We start from the raw sequence: 24,058 nt of genomic DNA on the forward strand, positions 1-24,058 counted from the left end.
AACATTCTCTTTCATTCTTACTTTGCTCAGGAAAGTAGGTGATAAATACCTGGCTTGTTCATAAAAACATAGCAATGAATTAAGAGTACAGCTGACATTGAAGTTCTTAATGAACTATAAATATTTCTATGATGGGGAAGGTGGAGAAAAGTGGATAAAATCAGTAGGTTCTGAGAGAAGACAAATGAGATTAAATGAGTGGCAAGTGTTCAGCTATTTTGGGTCTCTGTGAGGATATGAACAACTTTAGAAAAGATAGACACTTGAAGCTAGGATCTGGACTAGAGTGCATGGCTCCTGGATGTCACTCCTAAACCATCAATTCAGAGTGTCAGAGACCAGGTAACACCACAGCAGTGCTGTCCATCCCTGGCCACCCACATCACAAACACCTCCCAGCTCCACATCCCAGCCGCCACACCAGTCTGCTAATCTCAGAAGACTTCAAAGCCTACCTACCTTTCGACCCAGAGAGCTTAAGAGAGCTGTGTTTAACCTATTACCCCACCTCCTTAAGCACCACAGGACTGACATCCTACACATGAAAATCCCAACCACTAAGCAGAGACCCTAGGGGCAACACCAGCAGCCCAGTTAGGAGAAACCCCTCCTGTTATCAGAGTCTGTGTCTGAACCATGGACAGCTTTGACCTCGAGGGATCTTTCTGCCACACACACCTGAATATAAAACATGGTCCAGCACCATGTGCAAATGGGTAACTCTAAGAAGTGCTGCACTAGAACACGCAGTTCCCAACAGACTGAGCTACTAGAAATTTCAGTCCCAAGAAAATACAAAAAATTATTTTAAAATTGAAATAAAAAGAGATTAAGGGCACAGCCCAGATTATCCCATCTGTACTGGTTGGACTTCTGATGTGCCCATTCTCACCTCTCCCCCTTAACAACCAAGTCAGTGATTTTGTTATACTGTATGCATGCAAATTGAATTAATTTCTTCAACTGTGTCCCCAATACCCTAATTTTGCCCTTTCCATCCTTTACCAAGCCTGTCTACGTAAGTTGAAGATGCACTCCCCTCCTCTGTCCACTTGTTTCTTTCACACCTCTGTTTAGAGGAGAGGTCAAGCCTTTCCTCTCACCAGCCCTCTCTCGTCTTCTTTCTTATGAGAACATTTTCACCCAGTCTGAGGGGACTGCATTTTGCTCATTCCTGTTTGATGCATTTCTTGTGAGACAGGATCAAATGAGATTGAAGGCCCAGAAAGCCCCATGCTGTGTACCTTGCATAAAATGTACTTTCTCTTACACTAGAAAAAGGCTTACATGACATATATTTTTTATAAATATATATCTTGAAATTTTGAAAGTAGGCAAAAAACATTATAATATCATAAGGTGGCAAGGAATACAAAAGAAGAAAAAAAAACCCACAGTGAATAGAATCCTTTTTTATAAAAAAAGAAAACTATGCTTAACACAAACTCCTTCATGAATTCTCTTTATACTTCCAGCGACACAAATTCACCATTCTGCCGACACTGTTGCTGACGCTACTGAAAAAGTCACCCAAGATGGCTCATTTTAAAATAAAATTTTACAAGGAGACAAAATAGGGATTTGTAATGGAACATTTCTTTCTACTTAATCACAGTATCATTACTGTGACAGTATAAAGTCCATTTGGTCTTTTAATTGATTTAATGATAGACTTATAATTTTTTGGGGACAACTCCCACAAAGACATTGAGTTAAAGGAGAAAAATCTGAAGTTACAGTTGCCCAAAACAGTCCTCCCCTAATTTACTTAATGCCAACAAACAAGAGATCCCTGCAGTAATTCTGTAGTAATAGTACTATCAATTTTAAAACTATCTCCACTCATGTCAAGTCACTGAGCAATTCTTAAGTATTTACAATCATCAGTCAAACAAGGAACCATTTCAGTTCTTTGACCTTAGAATCATGAGGTATAAACTTTCACCTTCCATAGGGAAGATATTTTTAAAACGAAGAGTGCATTTCCCAGAATAATGATGCTCTAATACTAAACAGCAGCTCAGTTATTTTGTGTTAAGAAACCAAAGCCCTTCTTACACAATTTCAAAGCAGCAGCTGTGACTTTGAAACTAGGAACTCATTCTGGCCACCTGCTTTAAAACCAGCCAAAATAAACGTGGTGGGATGGTTCCTGTTGATAGCCATGGGATGGCAGGGCAGCACAGGTTATTTGCTGCTAGGGCTTAGGTCCCAGACATCACTGACTTCTCCAGGGTTTCATCTGGATGAAGACCTTGGGATCAGCTGCATCTGAAAGCAGGATTAATTATTAAGTGCTAGTTTGCAGTACTGTTACTCAAGAGGAGCAAACCTTCACTGCACAGCTGAGATACATTGTTCACGGCATGCCATTCACAGTGTGATGTTTTACTCCCACAGCAGATGATACTTCCTAATCCCTTGCCAAACAGAAAGTATTATGGTCTGGCTTGCAAGGTATTGGTTTCTTTGAAGAAAGAGTTTGTTTTGATGCTCTGTTTTTTGTTATTTTTGTTGGGGTTTTTTTAGTAACTCAAACCCATCTATAATAGTAGTTACAGTAAACTAAGAATTATTACTTTGAAACTTCAAACTAACCTACTTCTTCTAGCCTTACTAAATGCAAACAATACTGCAAAAAATAGTGTCCACCAGTGCAACTTAAGTGAACACTAACTAAACCTTCCCAGATCCACAACCACACCTAATGTAGCAGAGTGTAGCTCAGAAGATATTTTAGGGCCTAATCCTGCTCCCAGCAGAATTAACAGAGAGTTACTGAACTTCAACAGCAAAAGGATTTGGCCTACAAAATCCCAGCCATTTCTAATTCTCACTGCTAAAAAGCAAATGTAGTCCCCCTCAAAAAACTCCACTACAAAGTACTATAGAAGAAAAAGAAACCTTTAATATTTAAAGACATACAAACATGTTCCTAAAAGTTTAATTTAATATAACATTGTTAAAGAAGGAGAGAAGAAAAGAAAAAAAATTAGGTCACTCACAAGTGTCCTAAGTTCTTTCTGCTTTCTACTGCTCCTTGCCTTGCTTTACCCCCTTGCACTCTCCTTGTGCCAAGGCACATTTTGGACAAAGCAGCCACTGTAACACTCCCAGTGCCCAGGTGGGAACACGCTCTTCTCCTTATGGCCAGCAAAGGACACACACTTTGATCTTCAAGGAAAAGACTCTGGATGGTGCAACTCAAAAGGCTGCTGCAAGTTTATTTCTTTTTTTTTCCCCTATAAATTATCCTTCCTTTTGATATCTATTCTTGCTCTTGAAAAAAAATGAAGAAAACACACATCAAGTTAGGATGAAAACTGCCCACACGACAAGTTTGTGTTTACAAGCTTAAGAGCAAGTTTCACTTGAACACAGGTCAATGCCTCTTTAAGAAAACATCACATACCAAAAAAATCACACATGGTTAGAACACATCATGAGCAGAGAGGAATTGTGGACTCAGTCTGTGAGGCACCGAGCCAGCCTGAGAAGCCCTTTGAAGTTAGAAAAACATCCTCTGGTCAGAGCACATTTGTGAAACCGTGGGACAGGCGCTTTAAACAACATTCACTCCGAGATCACCTGCGGTGTGCCAGTGGATTGGCGCCTGGGTAACTTCAACAACGTAACCCTTTGTATTCCACCAAGATCACTCACTCCAAAATCTCTCCTATCAACAGCACAGTCACAAAACTGCGTGGCAAAGCCATGTACCTTTCCCCCTCCGTACAGCACAGGCAGGCAGTTCCAGCAGACATGTGAAGTCTGGGGAAACCCAGCCAGTAGCAGACCTTGGTCAGCAGAAGAAAAGCCTCTGTCCCTGGCCACAGCAGTGCTGACACACAGGGAAGGCATCACCCTGCAAGAAGGGCCACTGCAAAGCTGCACAAGGCACAGCAGAGTTAGGAATGCAGCCAGGCATCACACAGAATGCTGCTCATCACCCTTGGCAGGAGAAGGAAGATCCTTGGCTGTGGAAGGCCAAGTCCAGGTAACACGAGGGGCTTTTTCCTCTCCTACCTACACACAGGTAACACTGAACATCAGAAGACTTTTCTAGCAAAGTTAGCTCCCTCTGCCCAGCTCTGCCATCAGCACCCAGCCCACTAGCACCAGTGAGCTGTGCCAGCCCCATTTAAAGCACATCCACCCCCTGATCTGGCACTCTCTCAGGCTGGAGTGCCTCTCAGAAGAGTCTCTAACTGAAGGCAGCAGTGGCTGCCCAGTGCTCACTGCTGGATACTGGGATTGATGTGCAGTAGCAGATGAGCTCGACTAGAGCCCATGTCAGTTGAGACTGTGGAAGGGGCAAGCCTCACCCTGCCTTTGGATAGAGTTCCTGCTGGTATTAGGAGACAGACTGCACACCAGGCCAGGACTCTTCCCTTTCTTAAAACATACCCCTAAAGGCACATCATTAGCATTTCTCTCATCTAACCATTCTGCTCTTCTGTGTTTGACAAGCTTTCCTACTTTCCCCAGTGGTGGTGAAATTCTCCTCATTTTTGAGGAGACAGGACTGCCAGTGTTACCATCAGAAACACATGAGGAGGGTCAGATTACTCTTGCAGAGCTAATAAGGGACCCCATAGCCTTTCTGCTTCTCCCACAGGACATTACCCATTGTCTGTTATTCAATTGCTGACAAATCTAGGGGGCTTCCCACTGCAGGGCCTTTGGTTTCTGTCTTTCCAGAATGGGAAAAATCAGAGGTGGCCATAGATTAAGGACTGATTGTTTTAGCAGAGGTTTGTTCTGTATTTGAACACATGTAGGTTTAATGAATAAGCACAAACACCTGCATGCTGCAGTCTAGCTGGTCCCTCCTGAATAGCAGCAAATGTCCAAGGACACAGAGCTGCTTCACTGAATTTCAGTACAGAGTTCTCACAACTATTTTTTTTCCTAAATGGCATTTTAAAAAAAAAAATCAAACACTCATCTGGAAAAGAGTGCCATGGTAAGGCTGATGACCAAATTCCAGTGAAGTCTATATAGCATCAATGAATACAATACTTCCTTTCCAAATGCTAGGGGTTTTTCTTTCTTTTCTGTTACACATCACCACATTGCAGCCTGAGAGCAACTGTCTTTCAAAGTAAAGCCCTGTACAATAGCTTACACAGGAAGAGATCTCATTTACTTCTTTTTGCTGTACATTAGTCCAGAGTTAAAGATTTTGTGTGCTTCCTATTAGTCATAAATAAATGATTGAAAACACCCTTAGAGTAGAAGGAAAAAAAAAGATACTGTGGTTCAATACGTTAACAAACCAACCTAATTAGATAAAAAAACACCTTCATACAATAAAAATGTAGCATTTTAATGGGTATTAAGGAGTGCTGTGGGAATAGCCTCTTTCAAAACATGCTTTTTAAACCTATCTGGAAAATTACATTGCTAATTACAAATGGGAATTTAAGTGGCAGTACAGCTGGGAAAAACTTTTGTGAACCTGTCATAAAATGATCAGATAAACTGCATCTGCAGGGGAAAACACACTGCCATTATACCAGCAATGTAGCTGCCAGATTAAAAGAATATTAGTCTCTTGAACCTTCCCTTGTCTTCCACTGATGTGGCACAGAACCCAATACAAAACCACTAAAACCAATGAGAAGCTTCCCCTCTATTACAGCACGACTTTTGCATCAAAGCATCACAGAAATAATGTAGAATTTTTAAAATTTATAGAAACAGTCTTACCTAACTGCACTGAGCTAGTTAAAAATACACATTTAAATGTAATTTATGTATGGTATTTGAAAAAACTCATTTTACATATATATCCACATCAGGAACAAGACCTTGCACATAAGCTTTGCATAAATAAAAGTGGCTTTAACTGAGATAACCTATGAAGTTTATCCTCAAAATAAAATTAAATATTCAGGATGGCTAAATGAGGCACAGTTTTTCCATGGGAAAAAATATCAAAGTATTATTTATTTTCCTGTAGGTACTTGTTTTGAAAAGCCTTTCCTCCCCACCTGGCCTTCTGCTAAAAGCCACAATCTACATTTAAACAGTGTGTACACTTTAGAAAATTATCAACCATCTTTTTTTACAGCAGGAGCTTATGAAATTATTTGATCCACTTTTCATATAGAAAGTCTATGGCTGACCATAAATAGGCAGGCTCCCAGTATAAACTTACCAGGAGTACATCAAAGACCTTCCTCTAGGATCAGACGATTGATTTCTTCAATGCTTTTTAGAATTTCTTCCAGGATATTTTGGGTTATTGCCTTAGACCTTTGCTCAGCTGGAACGACAGATATTCTGTTTGCTAGACTGTGATGTTCTCTCTTTCCAGGGGAATGAGTGTCCGTAGTGTATACACACGTACGCTACACGAACAGAGAGAGACTTGGAAAGTTCACAGGCAGAATTATTATTTATTGTTTCAAAAAGATTAGTTTATTACAGAAACACTGATACAGGCTTAACCGCAGCATCTTACACAATACAGAGACTGCTTGTCATTCTGTGAGCTCAGGGCTGGGACACTGCTCAGAGAAAACCCCCACTCCCCCAAACAGGCATTTGTTCTTCCTATTCACACAACACACAAGGCTCAGCCTTACAGCTACCACCCTCTTTACCTAACTCTCTTGAAACCAACTGTCCTGGAAGTATGAAAGATTTTTAAGATAGGACAAGAAGCAGCTTAGTCCTTACCTACCACTATCAAATCTTTGGGGAATCAGACAGCAAACTATCTCCGAGGGCAATGTGACACACTACCCACCGTTCTCCTTCCTCCCCCAAGACAAATCTGTCACCTCCGTACCACTCATCATTCGCATCAGAGTGTGGATCAAAAGATCCGAGGCTGCTCCCAAATCCCATTTCTCCTGCAAGACGGTACTTTGTTCTGTCACTTCCCTACTGAGTCTATCCCCTTATTTTATGCCTCACAGCATGTGTGGCTGCACCCCAAGATCAAACACCCATGCATGATTTTCTTTCACAGATCTTGAATCACAATGTTATACTTTAATAGGAACCTCAATATACTTAATCCCTTTAAAGCTGCCACAGTAATGCCCCCAAATGCATTAAATTCCACCCTAATCACAAAATACAAAGTATTTCTCTGGATGGACAGTGCACAGACTGTTCTGACCACATGCCAATCCACCTCTGAGCTAAAGCAACATACACTGCCTGCTTTTGTTAGTCAGAAGTCAAAGGATACATGGCTGAAAATTCCAGGCACCTTAAATGTCCTATGCTGCAAATTTTGCTCAAAACATAACTGAACATTTAAGGGAGGATCTCAGATTCTCAAGGCATTCTTATTGCAAATGACACAAGAAAAGAGAGCCACTGAGTCTGCATTTAAATCCAAACCCACTCAAACTGAAAGCAAGGCTGGTAGATGTCCCCTTTCAAGATGTAATCAAGACATCCACACCCTGTCAGTCAACTCAATGACTTTCAGAGTCCACTGATTCTCAGACTAAGGAGGGTTATTGGACAAAATTACCACATTATTGGAGCATTGACAAAAAGCAGAAGAACTGCATGCCTGATACTTGGTTCACAAGTGTTAAACTTTATTAACAATAGCCCTAGGTTTAGGGAACAACCACTTTTCATGTATGTTTGGCAAGGACCTTGGTTTGAACTAAGGAACCACAGGATCTTCTGCTCCCCCTGCTGAGGGGTTGGTGTCTGCTGGGACCCTTTAAGTGTATTTTTACAGGGCTCTTCTTGGCCATTGAGGAGCTTCTCAGGCACTGATGGCATTTCAGTCTCCTGTGGCCACTGTCTGGTCATCAGAGGAGCAAAAATATTTATACCACCAGAAGTTCTACAGACCAAAATAATCCTTTATTGCCCTATAATGTACAATAGGCAAAAAGCCACAGAATTGCAGAGTGGTTCAGATTGGAAGGGACCACATCAGTCCAAGCTCCCTGCTCCAGCAGGGCCATCCCAGGGCACAGGCCACAGGATTGTGTCCAGAAGGTTCTTGAATCTCTCCAGTGAGGGGAGACTCTACAGCCTCTTGGACAACCTGTTCCAGTGCTTGGTCACTGCACTAGAAGGAAACTTCCTCATGCTCAGGTGGAAATTTCTGTGCATCAGCTTACTCCAGTTGTTTCTTCTCCTATTACTTAGCACTACCAAGCAGAGCCTGACTTCAGCCTGTTGACACCCTCCCTCCAGATACTGACAGACATTGATGAGGGCCCCTCTCAGCACCTTTTCTACAGTGCTACAGGACTTCTAAAGTGCTACAGGACCTCCCCAAAAGACACTGCAGCACTCTGTTCCTTAAACAATTAGATTCTGTATGGCTAAAGCACAAGGATTCCTGATGGACGATGGACACCTACCAGGTGATGGGAGACACAAAGAGATAAGGGGATCCAGTTGAACACTTGCTTACAGACATAAGCCTGCTGGAAAGCCAAGTCCCATGGCAAGCCAATGGATCACCTTATTAAACAGTGGACATCAGGTTACATGGCAGCAAAAAACAGCCATATTGCTCTGATGACAGTAAATCCAGAAGCCTACAGAAAGGGAATGCCCTGTACAAGAGCACCCCTTGCAGAGACACCAGGGGAGCAGGGGTTGAAGGTACACAAATCACTTCCCCTTTCTCTTAGCTTACATTAAAAGCCAGCACAGCCCTTTCACCACAGCTAACACCACTGCAACAGAAATGGCATGAGATACTGCAATACAAACACGCTTTGCTGGCTCAAAAATCAGACACAATGAAGATTTTGCATTTGGAACTTTGTTAGTAATTCTTGAATGCAATACAGTCCAACTCAGTCTCCCATAGCTGTAGTTACTCTGTAGGAGTAAATACAGGCTTACTTTTGCTGCCAGTGTTGGCAGATATGACTAAATAAATTCACAGAGAATGTATATTTGACCTTTCCTTCACATTAATTTTTTTAACTAAAATTTTACCTCATTTTCCATGAAAAGATTTCAAACTATGTGATATTTATAGATAACTCACTAGTATTCAAAGTAACTGGTATATGAAGAAAAAGTATTTCCATTTAAAAAAAAGAAAAAAAAACAAAAACCAAAATAACAACTTCAAGTATTTTGTATGTCTGAACATCTACCATTTGCTTTCCAACCAGAGTTTGATGCTGACATTCACGAAGCAAAATCTGTCTGCAAGGATTTCTATAAAGGCCAACATCTGCAGCACTGGGAGCAATGTTCCATTCTGATTTAAATATCATCTCCGAACAATTATTTCCCCAATTTTGGAAAAACTAACTCCTACAAAGTTTCAGTACTCAAGAGACTTCTCTTTCCTCTGTTCATAACTCAACTCAAAAGAAACCATAAAAGTCAACTGAGATCTTCTTCTGAAGGGTGCATACAAATAGCTACTTACTGAGCTCCTCCTGGGTCTTATTACAGATCCCAAACCTACAGAAAGCCCTTCTGTTAATGAATGCTGCTGTAAAGAACATTCCTGTATGTCGACAATCATGTGCTATAAACATCCCCTTTTTGTTATAACTGAAGTTTTAGTGTGAAGTCTGGACTGCACTATTTACATTTAAGACATTAAAGAATATAACGCATTGCTGTTACTTTTCATCCTGGATTACAGAAGAGAATACACTCCATAACCAAGGCCTTCTCATTTAGAAGAATTAAGGTTTCACTAAGCCAACAGGGACTACCAGGCGCCCACGAGACACAGATGAGGACTTGACCCAGCTACTACAGAGAATACGTTTTCTTCTTACAAACATCAACCTAAGTAACTGCACTTTGGCGGGGGTGGGAGAAAGTGGGTTGTTAGAGATCAAAAAACCAAGTTCCTTTAATGAGATTGTTTGCAGAAACTTCATGGGCCATTCGGCTTTCCAATCAACATGCCAAATTAAAAGTGCACCACATTAAATCTGAAACACCTATAAAACAAGCCCTGATGAAATACAGACAGTCTTCCATCTACCTCCTCCATATGGCTCAAGCAAAATCAACTTTTAATTTCATAACACAAAATATTTAATTTATGCTTTTCTTCATATGTCAATTTAACCTCTGGCACATAGCTTTGAAACCATATAAGGATGCCTAACACTTTCCATATGGCAACTGAATTGTGGCTTTTAATTGCACCAACTGGTATCATTCAAGGATAATTCCCTTGGAATCCAGCTTTCTGCTACAGTATTGGCCAATTCACTAATCTCATCACCATGGCACTAATACTTTCAGAGACTCTTTGATTGTTAATATTCATATTATAATTTTCCCAAACCAGAGCTGTCAAGATATACTATGTACACCACTAATTAAATTATCTTGGTTTGTTGGCACCAAATTTCAACACTAAATAAGATTCTGCTTTTCTCTCTCTCTCAATACAAAGTTTGGTAATTATATTTTAAATGCCACAGATAATATTTTTGTGTACTAAACTACTTTCTAGTTATACCAATATCAAGAACTGCTGAGTCTGTTGTTCATTTAAATCTTCAGAGTCAATAAAAATAATTATTTATATAGTAGTGACATTAATGGACTTGGAAATATTTCAGTTAAAAAGATCACTTCAAGCAATCACACAAGATAACATCCAAGGAAACTTTCATTGCTCTTGTCACCATACCAGTAAGAAGGCAGTCTTTCAAATGTCACTCTACCCATGAAATGACCCCAAAGTAGTGCTACAATTAAATCTTGCATTTCAACAGCCTTTAAGCCATACTATGTACATAACACTAAAAAAGTCTCATTTCTGTTTATTATTTTCATTTTGGATTAATGACCTACCCAGCTGTGTCTTCTGTAAGGTGAAGTATTTTTAATACGCACACACACACCATTTAACAGTGGGGGACTGGGAAGGGCTTCTTTTTTAATTTAAGATTGATCATACTAGAGGAGCAGTGAAGTTGACACTGGTGTTGTCTCCTCTCAGCCATGCAAGGAATGCCCATTAATGTCACTGGCAGTTACAGGCACAGAACAAATGGAGAGCAAGCCCCACCTCTGAAGGGCTGATGCGCCTCAGAATTTCATACTGTGTTAGTCCCAAACCAGATACTCAACTCTAATTAATATCAATTAGGGTTGAACATGAGGAGCATAGTACCAACGAGCCCAGTGGAAGTTGCAAGCTGAAGTAATTTCTATTTTACCTAAAATGATTACCTACAATGTGGCTCACTGAGAGTTGGTTTGAAATTTAATTAAAAATAGGATATTTTTTCCATTCCCAAGCACAGATGTCAATGAGACGCACAAGAATCTAGTAAAATTTCTTATGGCTTTGAAGATAAAAGTAAATGGAACTAAGCAAATTCATATTTAATATTCCCCCCCTCTAGCATAGAACCATTTCTCAGTTAAATAAATAAATACATGAATATTTGCAAACAATGTTGATTTCCAAAAATAGTTTGTAAAAGTAAACACTGAATAAATTTAAGCTTAAGAATTATACAGGATAATCCACAGTATCAGAAAAACCTTTCTGGATACAAGTTAACTCGTTCATAAAGCAGCAAAAGAAGTGTATTCAGTTGCTAGCAGATTTACAGCCTCAGTGGTTTCAATTAGCTTTGAAACCAGAAGATGACTCTGGACCTCATACTTTTCATGGAGGCAACAGAATTCCTTTTCTCTTTAATCCTTGACGATGTGGAAGCTGCGGGCAGCCCTGGCCCGCAGAGTCATTGAAACCCTTGGAGCAGAGCAGCCCCTGCTGGGCGGGTGGCAATGGTTTAAGGAGCTCGGAGCTCTCCCCCAGCACAGCTCACACAGCACAGCTCGCCCCGGACACGCTCCCCGCCCCTGGCCCACGCCTCACCCAACCATGCACCAGCAGAGCCCTCGCACAAGGCTTCTGCAACAGCTGGACACTAATTACTGTTCTTTCAGTGAACTGGAGGGGAGAGACAGACGGACAGGACACGACAGGGACAACACATCAGCTGAGGGAACTCTTCTCTAATTGAGAAATTCTCAAAACTTCTGCTCAGAAGGAAAGCTGTCCTATAATGGAACTCTCCTTGAGTGAAGTGATGTAAAGACCTCCCCTCCACAACAATTGTAAATTCAATCATTCTAGAGAGGACTAGAAATGAAACTTTACTGCTTTCCTGTATTAGTCACTCATTCCTCTTGTAAAACACTGGATGAATCCCCTGAACTTCAGTGTCATCTCCCCTGGATGACTAACTTTAGCAGAACAATTCACTGTCTGTTCTTGAGAGAAACAGCCTTCCAACTACAACCAAGACAGGATTTTTGGCTTGTAGGCAGTAAAATAAATCAAAGTGTACTATCACATCCAAGTTTTGATTAAAATTATTCAAATTTTGAATGTTCAGTCTTGGGCGTTCTTCAGACTAGGTGCTCTCCTCTCCCATCAACAGGTCTTTGGAAGTAAACTGAATTTCACCAAACAGGCCCTACATACTAACAAAATCATCATCAACAAAGCGTTGATTAAGGATTCCTACTAGGAAAATTATTTCTAGGACCATTGCTTTTTTAACACAGCTGTATGTTTCTGTGAATGCAGACATTTACACGAGTGTTTGATCTAGCTCTTTCTGCCATAAGTCACAAACACAGTAACTTGGGATCTATTTTGGGGCAAAAAAACCTACATTTTACTGAGAAGTCACAGTTTCAGCTGTGACACAATAAAACTGTACCATTCCACAGAGCCTTGTAAGCTTATTGAATATTTTAGGATGAATTTTGAAGCAGTAAGGAGAAGATCCAAGCACAGTAAGGTAAATTCAAGTGCAACACTAGTGCGCTATTGGGGACTACTGCATTGTCCCACACAACCCCGTGACTAACCATTAGCAGAAGAAACTACTATTTCTACATCTTGAGGAGACCAAAGAACCAAGAGGTTAGGCTACAATTCCCTTTGTATCTTGGTATAATTATACAAGAGATCAAAGAGATCTCAGAAGAGAAGCAGCCATGCAGTCTCAGTTATGGAGTCAATAGCTGTGACTCCGTAATCCTTGTCAAAATGACTGTACATATGGCACATCTGGTTCCAATGTAGGATGCATCCTTCCATATTCCAAAAGTTCATATTTTAAAGGAACTTTAATGTAGCTGTCACAGTGTGCCTGTGACAGGATGACAATTAAACTAAATCAACAAGCAGGCTATACATGCACACAGATACTACCAAATACATTAGGCAATAAACGGCAAATATTTTTGAACATTCAGAAACATATAAGGACGACAGTAAAAGGTCTCATGGGAACAGTGCTTTTAAACACAGTTAAACCTATTTACAGTTTTATAATGTACTAAAACTGTAGACTAATATTTAGCTAATGGCTTGCTAATTGCTGAGCCATCAAGAGGAGGACTTCCTCTCCAGTAAGAGGGGAAATACTGTTCTACTGTCATTCCAGTTGAGCAGACCTCAAACTGCCAACTGAAGAGGGTTGTGAATAGAAAGGACTTTTGACAAAAGATATTTTCTTCTTTTCAGAAAGCAAATCATCTTTGTGGAAGAAAATACATTTCACAAACTGAAGTCAGAGTTTTCACCTTTAACTCTTGTATATTAAATCTATGTTTAGTTTAGCGAGTTGAGCTTCTTTTCTAGAAAACATACATGTGAAAGGTAGAACATAAGTAAAAACCAAGATTTACAAAAACTGGGATAATTAGAAAATAATTAAAAACAGGTGTTACTCGTTGCATCTGTATCATAATACATACTATTATTAATGAGAACTTCTTTCTTTGAACATATTGTTTCCTAGTAAAGTACAATAAATATCACTCCACACCTGCAAGTTGAAGGTGATTATGTTCATCAGTTACAACAGATCAATATCTTACCCTCTTAGTCTTTACTTCTAGTGACTCTCACACAATTTATGCTCCTCAAAATACAATACTGGTGGAACATGAAATGTCATTATTAGCTTTCCCCATACCACACATGTTGTATTCACTTACACATCCCACCTAAAATGAAGCATTCTCGACTTGCAAGTGAATTTTTCCTGAGACACAAGAAGTCCAGGCTTCTGACAATACAACTGGTAGCTAACAAAGCAAAGAGCCTGCAGGAGGTTTGGTGGCCCTGGCTCTGTTTGTGCTTTCAAAGCCACACTGCTTGCTGGGAAGCACAGATTCCAATCTCCCCATCTCTCAGGTTACCTTTCCAGTGATGAAACTTTCAGGGCTTGATCCAAAGTCAATGGGAGTCTTTCAGTAAACATCAATAAGCTCTGGATCACACCCTGAAACACTATGAGGACCATATCTAAGTAATGTTAAGTCTGTTTACCTCCCATCATGCCTCTTTGTTTAAAGAGACAACATTAAAAATAAATAAAAGAAAACGGCAACTGAAACGTTCCCTCCAGCCCAGCTCCACATGAAGAACTGAAGGGAAGAGAAGGGGGTGGAAAGTGACCAGTGAAACAGCCAGGACAAGGAACTGGCACAGTAACTCTGGTGGAGAAAGTCAGCCTCACGCTATTAGCAAAGAGCAAATAAATAACAATAATTCTTCGGGGACTTCGCCTTTGACTGCCAAAATGTCACAGGCAAACTTGTGCACTAATCAGGGCTCACAAGCTATCGCACACTGGCTGGGTGCTGGGCTTTCCCCAGAGATTGTTTGTTCCTGTTTGTGAAAGGTTTTGTTCTAATCGTACTGCCCAGACACCAGCAGTCAGGTTCCCTTACTCCTCTGGCTTTTGTACCCTCACCAAGTTTGCTCTGCAGCTTCTAACTTCATCAAAGGACTGAAGGAAACCACCCACGGGGCAGCGCCTCGGAGCAACATTAGGGCAAAGAAAACCTTCCTTTGCACAACCGCCCCTTGGGAGGCAAAGAGGGATGTAGAAAGAGCTTTTGCTTTTCACTATTTCAAAGGGAAGGGGCGGGGGGGCAGCAGGGAAGCTGACATACCCTGGCGCTGGAGAGCCTGCACACGGCGCGGTGCTGGCAGCCGTGCTGGAGTCCCGAGCTGCTGCCGCCGCTGCTGCTGCCCCCGGAGTATTTCTGCTTCACCATCCAGTCCTCCAGCCCTCTGCGAGCCAGAGAGGCGTTCACCGCAAAACTATCACCTAGAAAAGAGGGGACAATGCCGCCGCTGAGCCGCCCGCAGAGCCCGCCCGACCCCCGCGGCCATCCCCGCGCCCGGCCGGGGCTGGAGCCGGGACTGGCACCGCGGCTGGAGCCGGGAATGGGACTGGCACCGGGGCTGGGGCTGGAGCCGGAGCCGGGACTGGCACCGGGGCTGGGGCTGGAGCCGGAGCCGGGACTGGCACCGGGGCTGGCACCAGGGCTGGGGCTGGCACCGGGGCGGCCGCGCAGAGAGCAAAGCGCGGCGGAAAGTTGAGGGGAGAGGGCAGGGGGCCGGGGGCAGCCGGACCGGGGGAAGGCGTTCAAAGTTACTAACAGTGAGGAGCCATCCCTACCTTCTGGACTTTCTCTGGGTTTACAAACGGCAGCTAGGCAGATCCGGAGGAAAGTGTGTGAGGGAAATAATAAAGGAACATCGTTAGACACCAGAATAAAATCACAGCAACAGACCGAGTAAAATCCGAATAAAGGGAAGGGGCTAAGGAAGTAGCAAGTGAAAGGAACTAACCATGTTTCGAGTGAAGTTTCCCCATCTCTCTGCATTGATCTGCAATTACGATTCATTTGACTGTTTTCAGTAGGGTCAGGTTCGCTTGTTGTTATTTTTTGTAGATATATAAAATCCCAGCGTGTTTAGAAATCCATGTGCTCCGCTTCTCCCTGCTAACACACAAGCGAGCTCAAATCTCAGCTCCTCTCCTGCAGCACGGTCCGGCGTCCCCCTCTCCGCTCCAGCCTTCCTCCTCTCTCCTCTCTTTCCCAAAGACAGAGGCGGTTACAAAAGACCTTACTTCACCCACCGGGGAACATGATTGACACCTCATTGAGATTAGACCACTTGCAGGCAGCCTCCGCCTTCCCATTGGGCCGCGGCGGCAGATGAAAGGGGCGAGTGAGCCTTTTGGAGGCTCAAAAAGGAAAAAGGAAAAAAAAAAAAAAAGAAGACGAAGAAGAAGAAAAAAGAAAAAGGAGCAGCAGCCGGGGCGCGTTTCACTTCCAGCCAGGCACGGGCGGCGGGGCCGGCCCCGCTCCGCGCAGCCCCGGGGGCGCCGGGCGGACTCGGCGCCCGCTGCCCCCGGCCCGGCCCGGCCCGGCCCGGCTCGGCTCGGCCCGGCAGCGCCGCCCCCGCAGCCCGCGCGGAGCCCCGCGGGCCGCGCCCCGCACGGGCCGCAGTGCCGGCTCCTGCCGCGGGGCCGCTCCTGCCGCGGGCCGCGCCCGCCCCCCGGGCTGCCCCGCGGGCCCCGCAGCCGCACGCTGCCTCCCGCACCCCCGGGTGCGCTGCTGAGCCCCTCCTGTCCCCGCTCCGCGGTATCCCGATCGCCGGGGAAGCCAGCGTGTCTGGAAAAGCAGTTGTTCTGCTGGCTTAGTCGTGCAAATTGTTTTTCACGGGCATCCCTTCGCACACAAGTGGTCCTAATGAAGTCGCTGTTAATGCCAAAATGCAGTTCTCGGGGTCAGGTCCGGAACCCTTTCTCAGTGATTCAAAATGTTGGCAGCAGGAGGACAAAGTCTCTCTCAGCTTTTTGTCATTATTAGTTAAGTAAATGAGATTTACAAAGAATCTCCCCTACTACTCCAAATTATGAATGGTGTATTTTTTTCATATAGCATAAACTAAAAGGAAACTTGCTGTTTCATAAAGATAGTTCTCACAGTCATTAAAAATTTGCTTTCTTCCTCTGGCTGGTCATTATATTTCTGTTTATGAAAATCACATCTCCCTTGAGATCCTTGTAGTTCAACTAGGAGAGATAAAAGGGAGTACGTAGTAGATTCAGAACAAGAAAAAATGAAGACTTCTGAGAATTTAACTCAAGAAACTACTAGTCAAACTATGTAGGGTTTGACCCAGATGGGCCTGGTCCAAAAAACTTCAAGGCCACATCTGTGCTTTCAAATCCATATGTTTCAAGCACAGGGAGGAAGGAGTTAGACTTGGGAGCTCATCTGAAAAAAAGATTCAAAGCATATGTAGTAACACTTCTGCAGGGAATTGGGACCGGGAGAGTAGGGTCAGGCTTGGAGCTCATTTTTAGAAGGAATTCCAAAGCACATGGATGTGGTGAAGGTCTGGTATGAAACAACTGCGCAGCACAGCCAATGCAATGCCATTAAATGAACCGTTTCAACCCAAATTGTTCTTTGGATGATTGCAAAGTCGTTTCTCACATTATTCCAACTATTTATCTGTCTAGCAAAGAAAGCCCTTGCTTTGTGAAATGCAGCCATTGCAACAGCGTCAATTGCTTGTCAAACAGCTAATAACATGCATCTTTTGTGCATTTCCTTTTTATGCATTTTAAATAATTTGTTTGGCCCATTTTTTATATTTTGTATTTAAAGTGACATATTTGTTCCTTTGAAGATTGTCTCTTGTTTTGGGGCAGTGAAAGAGGGGAAGAAAATTATTTAGGTGAAGCAGGCTCATTGGGGCATGAGCCTCACTTCGACTGTGAAAACTTGTACAAAATTTTCTGATCCACATGAAGAAATTCTAAATCCTAATACCTCAGGCTAGCATATACAGAAGTACCCTTTAAAACTTCATCAGCAAATATTTTATTTGGAATACCTCTTATCTTCACTGTTTATGAGAAATAGAGAACCGCTTAGCATAAGTGACCCCAAATGGGATGGGTCTATCCATTCATCCTGTGAGATGGTGTCACATTCAGCTCTTGGGAATAAAACAAGGCCTTAGAAATGTCTCAAGTTCAGCAGGTCTGCTGAAGTGGCCAGGGGAAGAAGCCCTGGCTTTCACAGCAGATTACAGAGGTCCACTTGTGTCGAGGAACTTGCATTCAGAACACAGCCACTCTTGTGCACGACTGCCTTCACATACGCAACATTTGTTAGAGTTTAAAGCAAGCCTTTTCTCATTACAGTGGATGACATACCCTGCAGAGCCAAGGTTTTCACCAGAAAGCAAATCTGACAAAAGAATCCCAAATATCAGTAACTGACTCCATGTACAATGGGATTCATGACTGTTGCACAGGAGTAACACAGTGACAATCACAACTGCAGCCAATTCTTCCTCCACCTGGGAGAAAGTTTTAGCTACTCTCAAAGTGACAAATTTTGCAATTCTTAGCATGATTTTGCTCAGACATCAAATTCCACTTGTTTCCAGGAGAATTTAGCATGGTATAACAGCTAAACAGGAACCTCAAGATTTGACTCAGTATATAATGATCCTCAAACTACAGGGACCTCAAGGCATACAAAGATTTTTGGTTTTCCTTCCATGGGGCCAGAAGTGTGTTAAGTAGTGACGTCTAGTAAAATATCAGAGTGAAGTACACCATTCACATAACAGTACTAATGATTAAAAGATCCCCAACCCAGTGACCTCAGTGGAATTCTCGAAGTTCAAAAGTTATGACGTAGAGTATTATTCACTGCCCTTTCATTAGGGCTGACTACACTCTACTTCTTCAGAAGATGGAAAACCCTTTTGAACCTTGCTATACTATAAAGCAGTTGATGATATTAGATGCATCTTAGCTAAGGAATGAATGAATAAGACCATTCTAGGAATTCATTGTCAATATTCAATAGCACAGCAAAATTAATGGCAATAGTTTCAATAGCAAGAGTTACCTGATAGATCAAAGCACCACACTGATTTTCCTGTCTGGGTTGTGGTAAGATACTGCTTTCCAGTTCTTCTGCTTTATCTCCTTCCTTTTCTTCCCCTCTCCTGCCATGTTCCCTGCAGCTGGAGATGAAAGAAGGCTGGTATTTGCCTCCCACTGTCTCAGGTGGGTGCTGTTCTCTTCCACCTGGAAGTGGCATGCTGGTCATGCTACACCACCTCCAGAACAAGTGAGGGTTGATACGTGTTTTTTAAAGTTGAAAGCCCCATGTAATTCTTAAAAAAAAAAGAAAAGAAAAACAAAAAAGAAAAAGAAAAGAAAAAAAAAGACATACAGAAGCAGTAAAGTGCAAACTGTGGTTCCTCCTCTGCATTAAACAATCTAAGTCCATATTGAACAGAACTGTTTTAAGAAAATGTTGCTCGGTTGTGAAGGAAAAACATATATGAGCTCTAAGCAGCATTGACAGGGACAATGGCTCATATGTAAGCTCTTAATATTTCCAGGATCCAGCTGATACAGAATTTTTAACCTCATCACTCTCAGAATCACAGATGGTCACAAACCATACTCAGCCTCCATTTCAGCCACGTTCCAACCAAACCCCTTTTATTCCTTCAACAAAAAATTTCCCACAGCAATGATACCTCTTCAACAGTTGCCTCAATCACTACCCTGCTGATGCATTTAGGGCCACAAACCCTTTTATGAACATTTAAATTTTGGTTTGGTGACCACATGAGTGCTTTGACTGCTCATTCCCAACACATAAATGGGATGCCTGTCACAAGACACTTTAGCTTTTGGGTCTTTGTCCTTGTACCTCTGGTCTTGGCAGTTTTTTCAACACTTTTCCCTTAGGCATTTTTGCAATCAGGCATGTTAGCACCTCCTGGCTTTAGCAACGCTGCAGCCTTAGCTTATTGCCTCAAAGCTTTGGCATGAGTCTGCACCGTGGCATCCTTTCAACTCCAAACGTACTTGCTTCACAGGTTTTCCTTGGGTTTTTCGTGGATGTCAGCAACTGCCCTGACCCTAGAGGGGGAAGAAAGACTGATCAGCAAGTTCAAACAGTGTCTGTGCAGCGGAAAGATGTCTATCACAAATGAGCACATTCACTACATCACCTGCCAAATATTGCTCAGGTACCATGAGAAATTTTTCCAGGCCTTCTTCAAGATTAGTCCTATAAATCTTCTGAGAGCCTGTGAAGATTGTCTGGAGAAAACCCTGGCAAACTTCATAGTCCCAGACTGTAAGACCACTGTGTCTCCATACTCCAGTGGATATAGTTTCCATGATTAAAGTATTTTCTCTTTCACTTCTCTTCAGAGCCAAGAAAACCCATCAGATAGAGATGGATGTTGAGTTTAAGGGCTGGTAGTTCAGGGTGACAAGTGCTGATTCAGTAGATGAGCTGTTTTCCACAACCACCAGTAGACACCCAGTTGTCCTTTGTACTGCCCCCACTAAAATACTCCTTTTCAGGTGGTATCACATCTTCTTCCCATTGTATTCAGGAAAATGAGTTTCAGAAGTCTTAAAACAGAAGAATCCATGATGATAAGGTTCATGCCAGGTTAATCTTTGCTTTCTCAATCTATTACCGTGAAAGTCCTCATCAGCAACTGCCTTCAGTGAAGGCCCGAGTTTAGAAAAGCTTTGATTTGTGAATTCCTAATTGTCACCTGTTATGTCCTGCGAGTTCTCTCTCAAAGACCTTTGCATAGCTAACTCATTAATCCAGATTTCAGCTCACCAGAAAAGTGGAAAGGTGAAAAAATCAGTTGATACTGCCTAAAGCTGGTGAGACTCCTTCTACATGTCTCACCCTATTGCTGAGGAAGCCGGGCCAGGGCTTTCCCAGCAATTTAGAAGCAATTGGTTTTTTCAGTATATTTTAGTGGGTGTTGGACCTAGAATCTGTTTGCTTGGAATCTGATTGCAGATTCTCCAGAAGAAATTCAAAGATCATACAAAATTAGCAGGAATTTTTCTGTCATTGTTTCCCCAAGGAAAACGCTGTTCCTATCCAAATAAAATGAATTGCAGTTTATTTACTAATCAAAAACTATAGATGTCCTCCATAGAAGGCAATCCTTGAGCTCTATTAAAGTGTGATTTTTCTGAATTTTCTTTTTCCAGTGGATATTTTGCTGAGATGAAATTTGCTAACAATGGTAACAATATGCAGAGAAAGAGGGGAAAAAACTTTTTTCCACATCATGTACTACACATAAAAAGAAAAAAAGCAAAGTAGAAAGTACTGCCATGACTTCAATAATCGGAATCTTTCCTTTAGCATCTAAGAAATGACAAGTAAGAAAGTTTTAATATAGGAGAGGATTTTTATTTGCATTTCTTAACAATAAGGGTGGTTTATACTCCACCTGGTGTCTTTTCTCACATCATCTTTTATGGGCTTCTCTCAGTGACAAGTACCTTTGTACAAAGGTTTCCTCCCCCCCTTTCCCCCTTCTCTGGTTCTAACTCACTAGCAGGCTTCAGCATACAAACACAATGGGAGCATTGAAAGGAAGACAGTGGGACACCTCCTTTGATCTTGTGTTCTAATAACTTGTGTATGTTTGTGTCCAAAAACAATGTTCCAAGGCTGTGAGGACTGCTGCTGCCGAAAAGAATACTCATCACAGGGGCGGTGGAATAGTTAAACTGTATTCAGGAGAGTAAAGGACTGGCCAATAACGTAAACAACAGACTGTAAACTCCACTAAAATCCTTTGATGACTGAAGAGAGCCCCACTCCACAGCTGACAACACAGACATCACAGGTCTGTTCAAAGCATGGCACTGAGGGTCACCATTAAATCATACAATTCCCTATTACTTTTCATATCCATTCTAGAGGATACTCACTGCACATGGACAAAAGAAACATGTCTTGCATTAAAGCAAATGGCTACTGTCAGATAAGCCAGCTGAGCTCCTCCGCTCTGCTGCTACTTGCTCAATGTTCTTGGGGTTTTTTTTTAAACTGTAAGAAGCTGGATTTCTGTTTTCATTTTTCATTTTGTAACTCACTGGTGCTTTTCTTTCTAAAAAAGGAAAAATTATTGCTGGAAAAACAATTGGCATGGGAACAAAGTAGGACCAGTCAGACCTTACACACAGAGCACAGTGCTTGTGTATAAGTCACTTCTGACAAAGTGGCAACCCACAGCAAGGGGTGGAGGAAGGAGAAAGTTGCTTGATCACTGTCTCATTATTTACAGCTATGGGGCGGTAAAGTCTTAAACTGTCACATGTTGACAAATCCATGATCTTTGGGAAGAAAATATAAGAATCAGGATCTGCACCTATACTTTGTATTTAGGTTCCCTCTCTGGAGTATTTTCAGCATATTTGAAACTACAAACATTGACAGTCACCCAGGCCTGATTTCCAATATGATAGCATTTGCAAAACTCTCATGAAATGTGAAAGGCTTGAATTCAATGTATGGTGGTTCAGCACAGCACTTCTATGTTAGTTTTGCTGGTTTTTTTCTTAATAAACATAAAGTTTATTGAAGTTCTGTTGCTATAGTAAATAGGGTTGGTGCTGTGCTTACAAATAAGTAAGTGTAAGAAGTGTTAACTTAATAAATATCTGAAAAGGATAATAAATGTTAATAAAACTACCTTTTAAGCTCTGCATGAATTATAACAATTCCAAAGTGTTTTGGCAAACACGTATCATACTGGGAAAGAAAACTTTCCTCTAAAAACTCTGCCTGGACCACCATGTCACTGTACAAATCTGGCTCCAGTGACTTGCCACAAGTATTTGGTCATTCTAAAAGAAACTTGGCTATAAAAGAATGCCTTCTTTTGGATATTGAGATTCAGCAAAGCAAGCAATCAGGTTTTTTACGTGTTGTTTACATGCTGAGTCGTTGGTTACTAATGTTTTTCCCCACAGGCACCCTGTGCACACCCAGGAGTGGTGTTAGTACAAAGCCTGTGATGCAGCAGGAATACAGAGGCTGACACAGGTGAGGGGCTGAGGCACAGAAACTGCCCCTCTCCACTTCCCTGTGTGTGTTTCTGCCCTGCAGTTCCCAGCAGAGCCCAGCTGCCTGTAGCCCACAGACAGTTTTGGGGATGAATTACCCCGAGTACCACAGAAAGATCCAAACTGTTAATTGTTGACCACGGTCCTGGCTCAGTGCTCAGCCTTTGTGCAGCTTACCAAGGTTGTTGAATCAGAAGCAGACTCGTTCCAGACCCAGACCCAGGGAGATGCAGGCACACAGCAGGAGCACAGAGCGAGTCAGCACTGCCCAGCACAGCACACACACGCTCCAGGTGACGAGGCACGGACAGAACCCTGTGTGCAAGGAATCCCTTGTGAGGAAAACAGAAATCACTGAAGCACTTCAACTATATTGAGGCCACCAGCACAGCACACACAGCTTGATGTAAATTGTCCTTTTGTTTACTTATATTCTCTAAATTTTGCTGTGGAAAACAGCTCTATTTTCAAAATTTACTTAGTTTTTCCTTACAATGTGCATCCAAAGGAACCACAAAACTGACTCATATAGATAAGACACTATCTTAAATGAGCTTAAAATCAAAGTCTTCTTCACTTCTACATCAAACTACTGAAGGACTGGCCGATGGACAGATACAAAATGACCAAGTAAACTCTGAAAATTTAATTTATATCTCTCTGCTTTTCTTTTACAATTAACTATCAGCATTACAAGACTCTACCAAACACACTGCACATTGATTTAATTTGTGTTCTCAATACATGGCCTCTGCAACATTTTGTTATGGTATTAATGACATAATTACTGCATTCAGATAGGCTGCATTAGTTTGAATGAAGATAACCCATGGAGATCCACTTTGCTGCTCTGTTCTACTTTCTGTGTCCTTTTACATTGTGCATTTTCAAATACATGACAGAAGCTACAGGAATTCCGGGATTTGCATAAAACTAACAAGCCCTCAATTCTTCTGCTGGCATTCATAATTTTGCCATGGTGGTTTTGAACTAGTGCCAGACCACGTCTAACCAAGGCAGCATTTCTGGCAGTGTCCTGCAAAGGCAGGGTGCATCATAGCAGGCTTTCCCTGTTGCCTCTCTTCTGGCAGCCAAAGGGCAGACAAGTGAAAGAGCTCAGGCACATAAACCACACACCTTGTACTTCCTCACAGCCTCCCTTGAAGAAGCCTCTTACAATATCTTGAGAGAATCTTTCCTGTCAGACTCGTTCAGTATAATGAGGCAGGGATAGGACTGTGGCTGGGTCACTGCTGCTAATACCACATTCACACAATAAGAGAACAGTGTCTTATTTATTAATCCAAATTTAGATTTTAAAAAATACAGATTCCTGAACA

General features: G+C 42.1%; 1 protein-coding gene across 8 annotated transcripts in view; it reads right to left on the reverse strand.

Annotated features, from left to right (window-relative positions):
- NKD1 (NKD inhibitor of WNT signaling pathway 1) overlaps positions 1 to 24,058 on the reverse strand; it is a 271,038-nt gene that overhangs the window by 94,905 nt on the left and 152,075 nt on the right. For 6 of the 8 annotated variants that reach the window (XM_064386408.1, XM_064386407.1, XM_064386409.1 and 3 more), the window contains 6 exons: positions 22,896 to 23,033; positions 19,528 to 19,739; positions 18,709 to 18,826; positions 15,614 to 15,768; positions 15,441 to 15,473; positions 14,929 to 15,086 (listed from right to left, as the gene is read on the reverse strand). In XM_064386408.1, coding sequence (XP_064242478.1) covers positions 14,929 to 15,086; positions 15,441 to 15,473; positions 15,614 to 15,638 — 216 coding nt within the window. In that variant the 5' untranslated portion in view covers positions 15,639 to 15,768; positions 18,709 to 18,826; positions 19,528 to 19,739; positions 22,896 to 23,033. Of the gene's footprint in view, positions 1 to 14,928; positions 15,087 to 15,440; positions 15,474 to 15,613; positions 15,769 to 15,905; positions 16,053 to 18,708; positions 18,980 to 19,527; positions 19,740 to 22,895; positions 23,034 to 24,058 lie in introns of those variants that run through there. The other 2 variants (XM_064386410.1, XM_064386414.1) reach the window with 2 other exon arrangements.

Source organism: Passer domesticus, chromosome 12, assembly GCF_036417665.1.
Source record: "Passer domesticus isolate bPasDom1 chromosome 12, bPasDom1.hap1, whole genome shotgun sequence".
In the NCBI taxonomy this organism is placed as follows: Eukaryota; Metazoa; Chordata; class Aves; order Passeriformes; family Passeridae; genus Passer; species Passer domesticus.